This window comes from Pezoporus occidentalis, unplaced genomic scaffold (assembly GCF_034315485.1).
Source record: "Pezoporus occidentalis ecotype Australia unplaced genomic scaffold, CSIRO_AGI_Poc_V1 ctg204, whole genome shotgun sequence".
In the NCBI taxonomy this organism is placed as follows: domain Eukaryota; kingdom Metazoa; phylum Chordata; class Aves; order Psittaciformes; family Psittacidae; genus Pezoporus; species Pezoporus occidentalis.
In genome coordinates this window covers 495,772-514,265 of record NW_026913900.1, presented here as the reverse complement: position 1 = coordinate 514,265, position 18,494 = coordinate 495,772, and the positions used below count along the sequence as shown (strand labels likewise).

Genomic DNA, 18,494 nt, shown 5'->3' with positions numbered 1-18,494 from the left:
CCCAACAAAATCAAAACAACAACAAAAAAAAGCAGCAGAAGCAAGCTCTTACCTTCCTCCCAAAAGAAGCACAGCCTTTTCAGGAAGAGATAGCTGTTGAGAAAAGCTTTTCTTACGGAGCAAGTGCTGTAGGAAATGAACTTTCACAGTTGAACTCAATTAGCTTCCCTTGGATACCAGGTCACAGCAGGTGCTTTATGCCACACTTAACTAGGTGTAGCGTAAAGAAAAAAAATGGGCCTTTTCTCACCCACTTTGTAAATGCTGTTTCTTGTTAAGCCATGTGTTCCTCTGTGAGCTGTGGATTACCGTTGTGGTGTTAGAGCCAGATCTTCTAGCACACATTTTTCAAGGGCTGTACCACCCAAGTAGTGCAGAAAGGAGAAATAGCCACCAGTTGTGCAATGCTGTCACCTGGGACACTAGGAGGACATGTGCACTTTCTTCCTGAGCTGCTTCTCCCCCATCAGCATCAGTGAGTTCCTTCCCACCCATATCTTCATCACTGTTAATAGGATTTACGCTCGTGCGTGCTTGACTCTGCTGGATGAAGGACCGATGGCTGCTTTGGGGGCTGATGGGCAGGGGTTGCCTTTTAAGTTTCAGGAACTTAGCAAAGGATCTTTTAAAGTTTTCTAGAAACTTTGAGGACTGAAACATAACCCAGGACTGAGATGTAACCCATAACATAATACTCTTCCCCCCAGCTGAAGTGGGAAAACTGTGAAGCTTAACAAATGGTGCACAGGAGATCTTGTAGGAACAAGCTTTTGTAAGTTCAAAGTTGCCATGACCTTAAGGCTAGGCTGACTCTTTAGACAACTTAGCATGGTACCTGGTCTGCCTTAATCTCAGATTTCCTGGAATTGCTTGCCTCAGGGGCAGAGCTTGGTGCATTTTTCTGAAATAGCTGTGTTTCTAGGGCTACGAGAAGCTTTGGTTCATGACCTGTTTGTATATGGGGTCGTCTATAGCTTGAATTATGAAATGCAGCCAGCACAGAGGCAGCAGTGAGGGAGGTGAGTTGTCATTATGGAATACAGAGAACAGCTTTATGATGTTCTGTGTTGAGACTTGCTGTGTTCACAATTTAATAGTGAACAATATATAAAGTTGCTACTTAAATCTGTGACCAAAAGTGTACTCAAGTTCAGCTGGAATAAAAGGAAGCAAAATCAGGTTGCAAGCAGGATTTGGCAAGCAAGTTTTAGTTCTGCTATGCAGTATTACATGGATGTGAGCAAACAGCCTTGGCCATCTTGAAGAGCCATGCTTTGTCCTCTTGCAGTGCCAGTCACGGCATCTAATTTTGCTGATGAAGCCAAGACAGATTTTCCATGCTGCGGCAGCAAGTGAGGGAGCCTGAGACAACAGCTATAATGAAAGCTTTCTGAACCTTGTAAAGCTGCTTGCATGTAGTCTTTGGAACAGAGAAAAGCAAACCACTTCCACCATTCCCTGTCAGCAGGTGACCTCTTTTACAGCTGGGGAATATGTTGAAAAGTCACTAGTCATGCGATAGGAATCTCCAGCTTCCTCCATGAACCAGAAGCTGCTTATCAAAACAAGACAACAAATGTATGTTGGGGCAGAAAAACGATCCCATGTTCATAACTTGTGTTACCTCTGACCTAATCTGAGACTGAAAAGGAGAGGGAAAATCCTTTTTTATGCTTTAACGCAAGGCTACCCTGTACTTACTAACTTCTAGATAGGAAATAGGTATGTTTCAAGTGGAGCATTGTGTACTCTGTGGGCCTACACTGGTGAATGTCAGGCACTGCAAGGACACCAAAGGGTACCACAGCCCCTTGGTACTTTCACAGCATCATTACTACTTATCTTCTGTTCCCCTTGAGTGTCCCTTCCCCCTGTTTCAGCCGCCCTCTCTCTGTCGTGTGAGAACAGCCCCTGACTTGCAACAGCAGAGTTGGGTCTGAGTTGTCTGGTACCCTGCTCCATGTGGGCACTTGGGAGGGAAGGAGACCTCTGCTGCCACTCATACCCTCATGCTCTTTTGTGTGTCTAACAGCAGAAATGGCAGTTTGCTTTCTTGACTTGGGGAGCCTCTACCAGTAACCCCATCAAGTGCTGGCCTTTCCCCCCTCTCCTCTGCTGTCTGCAGGCTGAGGGCCCCCCATGATGCCTGTGGCAGATCTCAAGTGCAGGGGCATAACAGGTCCTCATCAGGCACTCTTTAACTTGCAAAGTCACCAGCACAGACACTACACAGCCACAAAGCACTTCAGTTATTTTGCTCAGAAGCAAGTCAGGAGGATTCATCTGTTGCAGAAACACAGCTGAGGGGGAAGCAGGAAGTAACTGCTCCAGCTCCACTGGGAGAGAGAAGTGGAATTAAGCACTGCTCAGTACAAGGCATCAATCTGATAATCTCAGATTGTTCAAAGGAAGGTCTCCACATGTTTGAGAAGAGCATTCTCTGCTCCCACTACTCTGTCCTTCTTTGTCTTTGGGGAAACCTTAAGTATTCCCCCCACTGTCTTTGAAAGCTAAACATTCAGGATATATGTCCAGGAGTTCTGCACGTAGCTGTTTCTAAGAACCTCCAATCCACTTAGAAAAACTACATATGCACACTCACATGTGAAATTCAAGGTATGGTGGTTGAACAGCTGCCAGGCCCAGATGCCTCATGAGAATGCTCTCTTCATGGTACAATGCAGCCCAGTTGAAAGAAATGGAAAATCCTCAAAAGAGGAACAAAACATGCAGCAAGTTCAATGTCCAAAAACTAGGAAAGCAGAGGCACCAGAGAGGAGCTAACTTCCAGTTGCACAGCCAGACCAGAGATGTTTCACAGCCATAGAGAAGAGGGCCGAAGGCTGCTTAGACCCATACAGCCTCCTTAAGTATTCCAGAGCTGTAAGAAACACACGTCATGTTTAAATCTGCATTTCGTGCTGCAGTGCAGTAACTGACAGGGGTTACCCTGGTGTGTGCCTGGTGCCGGGGCTCTGTGCAACTGCGTGTCCTGGAGAAGGGATGAGCTAAAGCAGGTGAGTGCAGTCCAGGGCTGGAGACAGAGCTGCAGCCACATCCTAACAGAGGCTACCTGGGCAGTATGCCACAGTGTGCTGTGTGAACCACCGTGCAAAGGAGATATAACACAGCCTTTGGTTGTAATTATTTTTTAATGAAAAGACTAATCAATGTTTCACATAAATATCAATTAGTGATAACAAGTCGGTTGAGTAAGTAAAGGAATACATAACCCCCAAATTTTAAAGGCTCATAATGAACTGACAAAGTAGCACACAATGACGACTACAAGGAATTATAAGGTGGGCTGCACGTCAATCACATTTATTAAGTTCAACTGCTAATCAAATTAGGCTGTTACTGGAGTTAGTCACAGTGCAGTCTTCCCATGCAGCAGCAAGGACACGTTCAAAGGGCAAAGAGAACTTCAGAAACATGTTACTGCTTTCAGCAGAAAGCCCCAGCTACAGAAGCCTGAGCACTGCAGGTAGTCTGCTGACGTCCTTTCAGGGCCTCTCTCAGATGTGCAGTGTCACTCTCTCAGACTAAACTGATTTTTAAACAAATGCACAGGTTCTATCAGGCAGGAACACGTTCACACTGCCATGTGACACCAACATTGGATCTTGCTAATCATTTCTACAAGGTTGTGAAGAACAACAATCACTTTTATTCCCTGGCAGGGTGCTGGGCTGGGAGAAGGGGAGGCTGTTTTTATAGTCATTAAGAGCCAGTATAAGTTGCACTAGGAGCTATATAACTTCACAGTTTTTCATGCAAGCTGACAGGTGTGATCCACATTTCCACCTCCACACTCTTTCCTACAGGCTCAAAATGCTAAACAGCTGAAGAGGTATTGCTCGTATTACGTCCACAGCTACAGGAATCGGAATTACCCAACCCCACTTTCATATGCATAACATGGAATTCCACAGATTAAATATCTTTAAAATGCACCAGTGGGAGACACACAGTTTACTAAGTTCGTGTTTCCCAGTTAAATAACATCATATCAATCAGATGAGAAGGCATCTACTTCCCCAAATATTACCTTTAAATATTATGTGGCTAAGATGCCTGCTTTCCAGTGGTTTAGTCGATAAAAGTTCACTATGAATTATCTAGAACCAGCAGAAACATACACATTTCATCTTAGAGCTTTTTCAGTGAAATTCAAATAGTTATAAAGTGCTGGGGACACATCTGATCTACTGATGCATGAAGTTTAACACCCTAGTCTGTTCTCTGAAGGGCTCAAAGATTTGCAAGAAAAGTTTTCATTCACAACTAAGTTACCTATTCTCCTGCCACGTGTCCCGTCCCGTAAGTTCTTGCCTTTTTCAAAGTCTAGACTACACACAGCCAGGAGATGCACTTCTACAAGATGAAAATGGAAACTTTAAAGCTCGCAATTGCTCTATAAAAGAAATTACTTCCAAATACAGCCTAAGTCATCCTGCAATCCCAGTAAGCTGAAACCCAGCTTACCACAAACTTGTAGCAGCTGAAAGAAACAGCAACACTCCTAAAGTCCCTGCCAAGGGTGAACGTTTCACAGCACCAGGGAGATCTGCTTTATATTTGCACTGGCTTCAAGTGACAACCCATTAAAAAGATTCACACAGTCCCGTAACAGATACAAATTTACTAACACCTCTATAGTATTGGATTGTTTGTGCTCAGTGGATTTACATTTCAGAATTAATCATGACAGAAAGGCATCTTCTGCACTGTAACTCGGTTATATGAGTAATCTTTCTTTTTGTTATAATTTGAGAAGAAAAAGCAGATGGCCAAACACAAAACACAAGAGCTCAGCTGGCTGCAGTCACTCAGCGGGCTGTGCGATTGGATCAGCAGGAAGGGGATGATTTCGATGCTTCCAGTTCTTCACATCTAAACAAATTTAAAATGGGGTTATTCTCTGTGGTAAACCAAAAGCAACACTTCTGGACAAAAAACACAAGACACCCCCTGGAAAAAGACCCATACTAAAATAGTTCCTAGAACTGAGTATCTTGCCTTCTAGGGCTTGCAATGCGCCTGCTAAGAAGGACTTCTTCATGAACTTCAAAAACAATGATAAAGAGTTATCTCAGCAGAAAGGAAAACATGACGTCAACTGTAAATACACTACCGAGATAAGAGAGAAGCTGCCTGGAAATTTAGACACTAATTGCACATTCCAGTTACAGTAGTTACCAAGATTTTACCAAGTGTCAATCAGCTGAAGAGTGATCTACTCAAGAACACAAGTAATTCCCTTCCTGGCTTGTGATCAAAAGAGGAGGAATGATAAAAAACTAGAATGGTCCAACCTGTTAAAAAGGTGGAGGGCATCACAGGGCTGTTAGACATTACATTCTGAGAACTGCGAGGATGCCAGTTAGCTGCCAGTGCCTGTATTCCGTATCCCCAAGTTACATTTAGGCTCAGCCATTCTCATGCATTCTGTGCATCCTACCTGTAAAGGAGTCTGATACAGCCATTTCTCTTTATCTCCAGTGAGTTTCATACAGGCAAAAAGGTCACAAACTGTAGGAAGGCCAAAGTCCTGAAAGAGAAGTCACCTTAATTACTGATCTCCAAACATAAATACATTCATGTTCAAAAGCATGTAGATGATGCCCTTAGTGACGTGGTTTAGTGGTGGACCTGGCAGTCCTGGAGTAAAGGTTGGACTTGATGATCTTAAAGGTCTTTTCCAACCTAGCCAACTCTATGATTCTACAATTCTGATGTATCTTCACATTCTGCCAAGTGTTCAAACAGAAAATAAAACTGACTTCTGAGACTTTGAGATACTTGCTTCATTCAGTAAAACCTATTATCTTGTTTTGTGTTAAACACTGGCCTCATCTACATAACTAAGTAATAATCACAAAAGCATTACAAGACATAAGACACCTAAAAACTGTCAGTCAGTATTAGTCAGAAGAGCTACGAATTTAGAAGAGGAGGCAGGCATTATATCTGGTAAAACAATAAACCCGGCACATTGGTTTAGAATACGGCAGTAACAAAAACTTATGCTCACTTGTGCTTTCTTGCGTAGAAGCCATTTATCTTCTGCTGGAGGTGGGTTAGCATTTTCTGGGTTGTTTGAAGTCAGCACCCAACTATTTACGTTCAAGGGGAGGTGGAAGAGGTCTAGGAAAGGACTCCTGAAACTATTATCTGCTTTTTCCCTACTTGCCTTCTCTTCTGCCCCTTCTGCTTTGTGCTCAGCCTTAGCTAGCCAGCTTGTCAGAGGCCTTTCGAGCAATACTTTCAAGGGTTCTGCGATCTCTGCTGAATAATCTGCTTTCTCTGCACTAACAGGTTCTCCTGTGAGCTGCTGTGTGGGGTTAAGCCAGCTACTGGTAGCAGACTTGGCCTTCTCATGCTCAGGGTCTGGTACGTCTTTCTGGCTGACTGGAATGCCATTTTTATCCTTCCCTTCTTTCTTCAGAAGCCATTTACACAGAGCCACTTTTCCACAGTTTTCATCACACATGCATTCTGAAAAACTGGCACACAGCTCATTAGCTTTGCACACATCTTCCACTTTAAACGGGGCCTGGGAATGCTGAAGAAGCCAAGCATTCACAGCAGACGTAGTGGGTGATTTCTTTCCATCAAGATGCTCATTCAGGCACTTCAGATTTCCCAGGTTCTCAATTTCCACACTTTTGATCTGGCTGCCGCAACAACTGGTACATGTTTCAGCTTTGAGGAGCCAATCATTCAGATTAAATTCTTCCCTAAAAGGTTTGAATTCATTCTTCCATTTCTCATCTGAAGCAGTGCTTCCATTTTCTGTGTCAGCTGTAAGCAGCCAGTCAGAAAGGTCCATCTCTTCTTGTCCAAGGGATTCTAATTCCTCCACCTTTTCAATAGTAGAAAAGGACGAGCTGAAAGTAGAGGCGGAGTCCTTGTGGCCAGTGGAGTCTGTCTTCCCAGCAACATCCTGCTGTTGATTTTGCAGGAGCCAGTTTTCCAAATCTTTCAGATTTCCCCAGGCTTGGTCAAAATAACAAACTTTGGAAGAATTTAAATCCTAGTAAAGACACATTAGAACACATGTATTAAAAGTGAAAGGCAATGTTCAGTGACTGTTTGCACAGTACGGATTGGAGCATTCTGATAGCAAGTGCAAAAGTCTTAGTTCACCCCGAGGCAGAGTAAAGAGAATTAGAGGGTTTAAATTCCCACCGCATTCTGCCTGCGGTCAGAAACTGTTTTCCCCTTTACTAAAAACCAGGTTAGTGCATAAAAGGCTTACCTGGCTGGGCTCTGACACACGGTTTTGTGTAACCCATTCTGCAAGATTAGTGCTGGGAACATAAGGAGCCTGGCAAGCACCCAGAGGTCTGCTCCCGAGTAACCAGTCGGCAAGTGAGGCACTCACTGTCCCATACAGTGTCTTCTGTGGAGAAAGGCAATTCTTGGTTATGAGAAGCTCTTAACTGCTGAGGCAGTGAACACCAGAACAGGCATTCAACATGCATCAGTATTTCTGAACCAGAATCAAAATCAGCCCCTTCTAAGTAAGTAAAAAGCTTGTATGACTTTAAACCACTGCACTGATAGATTGTTTTGTGATCCCAGATTCTTCAGAGAGCAAACGACAAGACATCAAAGTGACAACTTCTACAATGCACACTTCTGATACCTGTAGCCCTCCTTCTGACTACAATTCCCAATTTACTACCCCCCTCCTTCACTGAGGCTGTTTCTGTGCAGAGCCCAACATAAGACAGCCCATGAATTTCTGGATTAAAAGGAATCAGTTCCAATCCTGGCTTGACAACATTGAGGAACATTCAATTAAAAGATTCTGACTGACAGTATCACTCCAAATTCCCTTTCACACTATGTTCTTGCATGTCTGTTCCTGGAGCAGTAACATCGGATCACTGCTGCTGACCACAGCGACTTACTGGCTACTCAAGCATGTTAACAAACAAACAGAAGTCATTACTCAAGCAATCTAACCTCTTGTGCTTGAGTTCTCCTTTTTCCCTTTAATACAATTAACCATTCACAGACACAATCTTACCTGCTCACAGTTCATTAGGGCACAGTTCTGCCCTGGGAACCAAGGAGAAGTATTCTCTTTCTCTGAGGTTTGCTGTAAGGAAAGAAAAGTTCATTTGAACCTCAGTTTTCTCCAGTTTCTAGGATGTATTCTACACAAAAGCAGAAGTTATAACTCACTGTTTTTTTTTGTGGCTAATCATTTTCTCAATATTTAAAAAACAGAATGGAGGAAGATTTACTATAAAAACCACCAGCTTCAGTCCACTTCCTTTAAGAAAATTATCCCAAATAATACAGAAAATACGCTGCTTATATAAAAAGCCCACAATATTTATAGCACAGAAAGCCATACAATGTGTAACCATTAATAGCTAAAGAAAACCATAACATTAATTTTCAGTTGCTGGAATAGAGTAAGAATACAAACACTATTCCCTCAGTCTCTGCCAAAATATATTAAGAGAACACGTACATAACTAGATTGAAGTTCAGTCAAAATCAGAACTGCATGCAATAGTTAATAAACCACTGGGTATACATTATACAGCTGAAACCATGTGATTCATACACAAGATCCATTCAAGCTATAACTAAAAGTAGAAATACCACTTGTAATATGTTACAATACTGCCTTGGATTTTTTTCCAAGTATTCCAGTCTGGGAAAGTGCTTACCATTGTTTTAATTGAACCAAATGAGGTAATAGCCTGGCGAAGGTAAGATGTGTCAGCCTCAAAATTCAGGATGGAAGACTCCTCTGGTTTAAGAGTAAGACTCTCCAGTCTTGAAAGAGTGAGATGATAGTGACATAAAGAAAAGTTAAAAACCAAAAATTACAATCTTCTTGCTTTGGAATGTCATGATTTGGGAATCAGCCTGCTATTTCATAAAATGGCTTCCAACTGATTTGGCACTAATTAAGTAACAAAAAGATTTTTAATACTTGAATAGAGATGCTTACCCACAAACCAAGAACAGAATAAATAGCCAGCAAAACACAAGTTTCTTCTTCTTACTACAACTGCCATCAACAACTAATATGTGAAACTATCTGCACAAATGAAAACCTCTCATGCTCATCGTGGTCCTGTTTTCATAATTTAAGATAAAAATTATGAAAGGAATCATATCTCAGACTGCTCTGAAGATCCTATGTCTGGAAACCATAAAAAATGTAGCAGTAATGTATTATTACTTCCATTAGAATAAAAGAATCAGATTGAATTAAGAAACCAAAATAAATACCAATTGTGTTAACTTGCATCATAAAATGTATTTACCTCTCCAGGCAAATTGAAATCTGGTTTGCTAGTTCGTTACTACAGGAGCGCTCCAGCTGATGAATAAGGCAGTTGAGTTGTCCCAGATACTGCATGGAAGACAAAGCACACATTATTGTCTTGGCTTCCAAGATTAAAATTGAGAAAACACTCATAAGGACAAAGTTTGCTTAAATTCCAGTGCAACAATTTACAACCAAATCATACCCAGTACAGCTCCTGCGTCTGCTGCTGCAACGCCTCCTCTTTGAGCTGCTGGATGAGATCTACCTGCTCAAAGAGCCAAACCTCACGACTGCGCAGGCATTCCAGGTGGCGGCTGATGTGGCTGTGAATCTTTGCTTTCACCTGTGAGGAAACATGTACCATCTCTAGAGCATCTGTCAAACATTATGAACATGCATATGCTGCACTGATGATAAAACAGTATTTCTCACAGGTAAGGGGTATTTTTGGAGCAATTTGTTTCTAAAAAACGAACCAGTCACCCACAGCATCACGTGACTAAAGTTTGTAAAAGTTCCAAGGCCACCTTCAAAGAAGTATCAAAGAACAACGTTATTTGCCATCTCTCTCTATTCTGATGTTTCAGCCAACAGCTTTAGGAAATTCTGTGTGCCAAAGCTAGTAATACAGAAATACCTTTATCAAAAGCATGACCAAATTACACAGCAAGATGGCTGCAAGTCTCTAGGAAAGTTTTGGGCCATCACTGCAATAAAAGTACTCTGGAGTAACAAGAATTGTCATTAGAGTTATATTAGTTATTAAAATATTTTTTTACAAAGAATTTAAAATTACCTCCCGCCAGTTCTCTTTAATCTGCTGCTCAGCTTTGACAATTCCAGATATAGCTGTTTCCAGGTCCTTCTTTGCCTGAAGGCACTTTGCCAGAGGCTCACTGCTGCAAGAATTTCTGCTTCTATCTTGTGGCAGACTCATTCTTGAAGTGTTCCTAAAACACAGTGGAAAGAAAAATTGTAATAGTTTCTATTCCTCTTTAAGAGAAGAGGAAGAGCATCGTATAAGGAACCATCTGCTCACTTCACTATAAAGGTGGAAAAAAAACCAACTAAGATTTGACACAGCTGCAAGTTTTCTAAACATAGATAAAGATTTCTCCAGGAGCAACAATGGTCTCTCAAACTCCCCAACCCACAGAATTTGCACAGTTGCAGGAAAACAAACAGATATTTGACAACAGCTTCAACCGCAAGAGCTTAGGCAACCCTCCTCTGCCATGCACCTTCCCCTGGCTTTTATGCCTAGCCAGCAAATTGCAGCAGCTGAGGCCTGACTCAGGCAAGGTCCAGCAGCAATGCCAGAGCAGGAGAACAATCTGGCCAGGGACAGGAAATGTTTCAGTCACCTTTTTTTCAGGTACAGCCAATGAACTGGCTCCCATAAATGAGAAAATTCTAATACCATTTGACCAACTGGAAAAGCAAGGGTTGATACAAGGATCATGCTTTACAAAGCTGCAAAGGCTAAAACTTGTGGCAGCTGCCCATTATTTTGTGGTGGTCACAGCCATGGTAACTTACTCAGCTTCAGCATATCCTCAAGTAAAAGGGGCTCAGGTACAAAATTTCTACAGAAGTTACCCTGGTAAGGATTCTGCAAGAAAGGGGAAAAAAGCTAAACATGGACTTTAAGTAAAAAAAATGGGAAGCACTGATATATGCATTTTTCTAAATGGTGGGTATGTTGTTACCAAAGAGTTCCAATTCTCCTGTTTGTTTTATGTGACTCCTAAGCACTAACTAAAGACTCACAGTACATGTTTTATTTAAAATGAGTCTTCAGCAATGACAGCTATGGAAATTCCCAGCAGAATTAATTAAAGAAAATCTAAATATTTCATAGATTTTACCACCGCTCTGGAGGGAATTAAGTATTTTGAATATGACAAGACAACCACAGAGCTCATGTTATTGAGCAGCTATTTTGTCTGCAATTTCCAAGCCCCATGACCTGCAACCCAAAAATCCTTCTAGAGCTAAGACCCACCAGATACAACAGTTGTGTATTTCAGAGAGAAGAGGGCTAGAAGTTTTTAAGTGGAAGCTGACAGAAAACCAAGGCTTGTGAGGAGAGCCTGCATCTCCCTTGGTCCCCTCCAGACCACATGCTCCCCTTCTCCCATGTGCCCCTGCTATGAGACCCAGAGCAGACACAGGAGCCACCGCAAACCCCTGCACACAAGTCACTCCCATCCTCATCATAACAGCTCATCTAGGAAGTGTAGAGCACAACTACAAGAGAGCGACCTTGAATTTATTTTTTAAGCTTATGTTAATTCTACACCAGGTTAGATGGGGTGCAGAAGTCCAAAATATATCATTCTCCATTGCTATGAATGCCAGTTTTGTCCTTGTACTTGCATCCTCTCATTCATGCACAGGTTCAATTCTGTAAGGTTTCATGAACTTCACCTTACAAATGATGTTCAATAAAGGGTAAGCTTTCTAATCACAACACCCCTTAGATTTTATCATGCTTGTCAACTCTCTCGTGTACAGCCTACAACAAAAAGATAAGTAGAAGCCCCAGTTCTGAGATGTAATCTAAAAGTATTAATACAAAGGAAGAGATAGACACAAAGATAGTAGATATAAGCTGTCATGAAAGTAAACAAAAAAGTTCATATCATTATCATTTCATTGATCATACTCTTATGTAACAACCAAGCCAAAGTCTGAAAGGCTAAATGCAATTGCCATGTTTGCTTGCAGAGTAGATAATGTATTGTGAAAATTATGTTAAGCTGTGCATCTACAAATACCAAGCCCCGAGTATCCTCCATTATCATTTATGTGTTTGCTGAATTTATGCCACTAGGGAATTCGGCTCAGTCCCTGAAGAAATGCTACTTTTTCACACTTTGCATTAGCAACTTCATACAATTGAAAGAACTTAGATATGCTGTTCTAACGATCTCTGAGTACTTGTGCTTGTTGCTTTTCTGTTTTTTCATTTGCTTGCAAGAATCTCTCTCCGAAATGTATACAGAGAGAACAAATGAGGCTTTCCTCCAGCCAGCCAGCTCCTGTAAGACGGCTGTTCTAACGCTTTGTCAAAAATTAGTCAGTAAAACCATCATTACTGTTGAGGGCAAGATTCAATCCTTCTTTTCAATTACTCCAAGCTTCTAACAGAAACAAGTGGGGGGTAACCCCCTTTTCCTTGCTTCCTAATTACCACCAAACAGCACTAGGAGTTTTGAGACATTTTCAGGTCCTAGGCTCTGAAGCACCCGAAATGGCACATTTGGCCTCAACCCTAACAAAATACAATTACTTCTGCAACAGGATACACGGTTGCAATAGTCACCAGTGTCGGCAATTTCTGTGTCATGTGACTGTTTCCAACCACACGGAGCTACCCCACCGTCCGGGATGCACCGCCCTCGACCCCCCTCCAGCTGAACTCGCACTTACATTCCGAGCGAAGGAAGCAACTCACTCCCCAGCGTCCCGCTTACAACGCGGTCTCCATTTTCTACCCTGCAGAAGCGCGGGCTCCAAAGGGTCTTACAGAGATCCCGTGCAACTGCCGCCAGTCTCGCCGCAAATCCCGCTCCAAGTGTCGCGACCCGAGCCGGGTCCCGACCGCCCGAGGGAGCAGCCCGGCCCCCGCCCCGCGCGTTATCGTGGCGCCCAGCCCGCGGCCCGCCCCGCGACACCGCGCCCGCACGTCAGCGCTGCTGCCCGGCCCCTTCCCCCGAAGTCTTTCCACCGGGTGGGGACCGGGGCCAGGCACATCCATTGGAGCCCTGCCCTGTCCTCGGAAGCGCCGAGCGCCGCCCCGCATCCCGCTGGCAGCTTAAACCGCAAAACCAGAACGTTCTGCAACAAAACCGCTATTGCCTGCAACTCCAGAAGTGTGGCAATGCGCCTTCTTTGTGTAACAAATGCAACAAAGCACACCCGGGCGCTAAGGCTGCTTAGCCACATACTGCTTCTGCAGCAACAAGGGCGAAAAGGGCCGCGAGCCTACACAGCTGACAAATGAAACCTGATGTGCCTGGCCACACACAAACCGCAGCACCGAGAGGCTCCCCAGCCCAGCACCGCGCCTCTGAAGTTCCAGAAATCCTTCTGTGACAAACCGCTTGGATGCCGTTAACTCCTGGAACGACCAAAATGACACTTACATGCACAGTTCTTATTTATCACTTCTATTCCTGCTTCCACAACTTCACACACAGCTGAGGAAGGTGCGTGTATACATCTGCATGTAATCAGTAAAAATGTCACAGCTATGAAACCAAAGGAACTTCCCGAATGTGGCAGGAAGATAATATTACTGTTCCACAGAATAACTGCGGAAAGATTTCTGTCTGTTTCTATTAACACCCAAAGCCTCACTCAAGAGCTGTCACTTCAGCCAGAACTCCTGGTCACAGCACCACTTCTCCTAGGGCTCTGTACAACCTCCACTCAAGCTGTAACTTACTCTATTTGTCCTTTTTTGCTTCTATTTGTAGATCAGAAACTGCTGGACAAAAGTCGTATTTCAGATTCCAATTCCAGATTCCAAGTCCCACGGCTGGGGAGCAGAGACAACCTTTCCTTGCCTGCACAACTTCTCACAGGCTAGCACAAAACTGGTTTTACCAGCTTTTCACTTTCAGTACAACCATCCCTGCCACTGCTTGGCAAGATCATTGTTTTCCATTTCAAACGGGTGTTGGATAACCTCAAAAAGATGGCAGATTCCAGGCTTTACTGGGAAAAAGCTTCTGAAGGGAACAGAACCAAACATTGAATACTCTGTTCATAAATATGGAATGATTTCTTTCACCTGGCAGGACAAGGCTGTTCCAAAGGTGTCTCTGACCTGACTTCATGTGGTTTTAGACCAGGTGGCTTGCTTGAACTGAACTTCATTTCCATTTTACCCCGCAAAAAAACAGTAGTTCCTCTTAACTAACTGTCCCAACCCAGGTGCGTGGGAGCTGCAGTCAGGGAGTGAAGTACTCTAAGTACATGAGCTGAATCTCAGAAAATTCCATTTACATCCAAACATAACAAGCATGCTGTACAGTACAGCATCCACATCACAAGCCAGGATCTGTGTGAAGCTTCTGCTGGGGAGTTCATTTTGCTCCAAAACATGCAGGCACCACCGTATTTTTTAAGTCACAAGCCATGTGCACAAAAAAAAAAAAAAAAAAAAAAAGTCACTGAATGGTTTGGGTTGGAAAGGACTTTAAAGATCATCTGGTTCCAACCCCCTGCCATGGGCAGGGACACCTTCCACTACACCAGGCTCCTTCTGTCCAACCTGGCCCTGGACACTGCCAGGGATAGGGCATCCACATCTTCTCTGGGCAACCTGTTCCAGTGTCTTACCACCCTCACAGGGAAGAGCTTCCCTATAGCTAATCTAAGTCTCCTCTATGTCAGTTTATGACCTCTAAAAGTTCTGAATACGAGAAAGTGAAATGAACACCTTAAAGGACAGTAATTGTAACAGTTTCAGGTAATAATTTTCTAAACTTCAGGTAGTTTCTGCCTGCACTGTATTGGATCTGTGCTGTAGACCTGAACACCCACAACTACATTTCCAGCCTATTTAAGCCCTGGAAGAGTAAGCTCTTTGTGCATGTGCACAGAGCACAGGTACTGAGATGTTTTCACAAGAGCTGGGTTCTGAAGAGCTGCAAGTCACCAGTGCAGCTGAGACAGGAAGCCTGGTCATCATTTTATTCCATCACTTGCAAAAACATATTCCTTAAGTACAGCACAGCAGGCATATAAGTAAAATCACAGAACATCTGAATATGAAGGCCTGAAATCGTTATGCCATGATTACATATAACACCAAAGTAGGTATCCCAGAGTGGAAAAGACACATTGTTATCTTAACACAGATTTCACATTACAACACAACTAGCTTTCAGACTTTTGTGTTTAAAACCCTTTGAAAAACAACTGAGAAATCCCTCGCTCTGCTAGAAGCATATGGCCCCAGAGACAGCATAGCCATGCTCACGATACGTCCATCAATACATTATGCGCTTGCAGAGTTATGAACAGTATTTTTTACATGACCGCCAGCTTTCTTCCCCTTCCATGACTGCATACCTTACCTAAAACCCCGCTGTAACAATCTTGCTCCTCTGTCAGCTTTTACATGTGATCCCAGCCACAAATACAGAGTTTGAAGCTGAAAGCATGCCTAGCAAAATCCCTGAAAGCCCTGGCTCAAGTCACTTACCAATTACCTAGCAACATGCGCTTGCCAAACCTCGAGTAAACACAGTGCATGACCACTCCTGGTCATCTGAATCCAAACCCGGATGGCTACTGCTTACACCTTTGAAAAGCGCAGCTGCTTACAAAAGATTCTGACTTTTCGATTAAGGGGCAAGATTTCTTCAGGCGTGCTAGAGGCTTAACTTCTCACGGGCATAAAAAGAAAGCGAGATGAATAAAACAATCCATGTCTTCATATTCCATCAACGTTTGCCCTCCGCCACAGAATGCTCGTTTCCCGACCGGCCTGCCTGCTCATGCCCGACCCAACCCGTGCCGCTTCAGCGACTTCCAGCTCATTACTCCTGGGCCGCAGTCACAGCGCCCGGGACACAGGTCACCTCGCCTTCCGCCGACGAGCGGCTCTGCTCGGCTACTCCCTCCCCTGCACGCCGGGCCCAGCGCCGCTCCGCCGGCCCTGTGCGGAACCCCGGCCCCGCCGCGCGGGAAGGGGGGGGCAGCCACCACCTCCTCAAGCACAGGGCCGAGCGTTTCCCGCGAGCGGGCCCGAGCCTGGCGGCGACACCGAGACCGCTGCAAGAACACCCGCACGGAGACCAACGACACCGCCTTTCCTGCCCGCACCCCCACGGCACGGCACGGCACGGCACGGCACGGCACGGCACGCGTGTCCGGCCCCGAGCGTGCACCGGCAGCCAGCCCGGCCTGCGGGGGTCCCCGGCCTACGCCGTTCCCCTGAGCCCGGCCCCCCTGGGCCCGTCCCCCCGGCCCTTCCCGCCGCGCCCAGCGATGCCCGGCAGGGTCGCGCTCACCGGTGTCCGGCGCGATGCCCTCCCGCTGCTCAGCGCCACCGCAGCTGCCCGCCGAACAACGGCCGTTCTCGCGAGAGCAACGCCCCCGCCCGCCCTCTGGCGGCACGGCGGAGCAGCTGCGGGGCCTGGCGTTGGCTCCTTAATGGCGGCGGGTGGTCCTGTCCGCAGGAGTGGAGCGCTGGGGGATGTTATTACACACACCAACCCAAACGTGGAAGGCAGGGCCTGTCACCTGCGCAGCACCTGATGTGGCACCAGTGTGGGCAACAGCAGGGGAGCGGCCTGCGGCAGCTGCCTACTAGAGGTAGGCATTGGCAGCCTTTGACACAGCACAGCCACTCTGCCAGGATGAGACCTTGCAGCTGGCCACCTCAGACATCCCCGCGCCCCGTACTTCCCTTTCCCATTTTACCTGTCATGGTGGGAGGGCTGCTTGGCAGCCGGGGTACCAGGTGGGCAGCGGGAGGGCTGCCTGGCTCCCACAGCCCCGCACTGGCCGTGGGCTGCCAAACCACACTGCCCAGAACAGCAGCAGGTGGCACGTGTTGGAGTGCACCATCACCAGCCTGACCTGCTTCAAAACCTCAGAGAACACTGGGTCTCCCTCCCTGCCTACAACAGAACAGGGCAGAGGAGAAAGATAAAGTACAGAATGTACTGAGTGACGTGTACATGAGGCCCTCACCAGCATGGTTTAGTGGTGGTCTTGGCAGTGCTGGGGTAATGGTTGCCCTTCATGATCTTGAAGGTTTTTTCCAACCTAGTTGATTCTATGGTTCTATGCAGCAAGTGACAAGTTTTGGTCTTTTTTTGTGCCTCTGGGAAATTCCCAGTGTGCATTGCCTGGTTTGGCTTTACACAGGTACTATGTCTTGGTTTTGTCTTTCCCCATGTGTGGAGCACAGCAGAATACTTCCTAATACCTGCCATCAGACTTTTCATCTGATCTGGAGGGTAGCAAGAGCAGATTGTACTGCTGCTGCCCATGCTAATAGCTATTCAAGGTAAGGAGGTCTCAGGATTTCTGGGACCACCCAGCCAGCACTCTGGGAATGTAGATGTTTGCACATGTAGGTGTTTGCATATGTAGGTGTTTGCACAGTACTTAAAACATACATTAACAGAGAAAAAGGGCTTCAAATGGAAAACCAAGTAGCTGTGTAGCTCTGCATACATGTGGTAGCTGAGTCACCATTTCCTACGCAGGAGATCCTCTGGGCACACACCAAGGAGCTGTTCTTTTGGCCAAGACTTTACTTGTGGTTAGGGCTCATGGCTGCAGTACAAATAAAGCAATGCTGACATAAGAGAAAGTAGTCAGCCACCTAATCCCACATGCCCTGTTGCCCTAGGAACTTGCATTTCAGGCATTTGGCTTCCCCATCTAACCACTCAGGAGACAGGATGTGTTATATAATCCTGCTCTGTGTATTTGGATTTAAGGGAAAAAAATAATACCGAGCCTGTCTGACCTTGAAAACCATCAGCAGTCACGTACCTGTGGTGTCCCCACAGCCAGTCACCCAGCAGGACTGTCCTGCATAGAGAGAGCAGCCACTCTTGGGCAGGCAGGCGTAGTAGACAAAGCAGTTTGCTGTTCTGTACATGCCTGGTATTGTCAATGTCATAATCCAGGTGGCTTGGGTGGTTTTCATGGAAGCATTCGTGCTGGTAGATTTGCTTCATGTGGTACATTCTCTGTGTGGATTCACTGTGGCTAAGGTTATGGTTTCCTAGGAGGATTCGCCAGTTGGATACATCTTCCATCTCCTCCCAAAGGAATTTCAGAGAAATGAACCAGGCATATTTTTAGTGTGCTCTTTCCTCCCACCACTGATGGCAGTACACACCACTCCTCCCTGTGCCATACCCGTAGCCACATCAGATGTGCCCCTTTACCCAAACTTACACAGCAGACCAAAAAATCTCTAGCCTAAGCAAAGGACAGATAGGCATTCTGCTCAAAGAGGGGCAAAAGGCTGGGTAGGGATGCAATTTTATGGAAAAATAAACAAGATCTCCTGTTCAAACAGTAGCAAAGATGGAGACTTAGGTACTGTGTTGTTCTTCGATACTCAATAAAATTGTGTATCAGTATTGACAGTAAGCCCCCAACCAGAGTACAAAAAGAAGCATTTTGGATGCATAAAAGGGAT

General features: G+C 45.1%; 1 protein-coding gene across 1 annotated transcript; it reads right to left on the bottom strand.

Annotated features, from left to right (window-relative positions):
* Positions 1 to 3,133: 3,133 nt before the first annotated feature.
* NCOA4 (nuclear receptor coactivator 4) lies at positions 3,134 to 13,273 on the bottom strand. The gene is given in 13 exon segments (XM_062618845.1): positions 3,134 to 4,896; positions 5,465 to 5,554; positions 6,038 to 7,039; positions 7,265 to 7,408; positions 8,042 to 8,113; positions 8,697 to 8,805; positions 9,303 to 9,391; positions 9,510 to 9,650; positions 10,104 to 10,257; positions 12,743 to 12,771; positions 12,773 to 12,834; positions 12,837 to 13,084; positions 13,086 to 13,273. Coding segments are annotated over 13 exon segments (2,319 nt in total). The 5' UTR covers positions 13,259 to 13,273; the 3' UTR covers positions 3,134 to 4,890.
* Between the last annotated feature and the right edge of the window lie 5,221 nt (positions 13,274 to 18,494).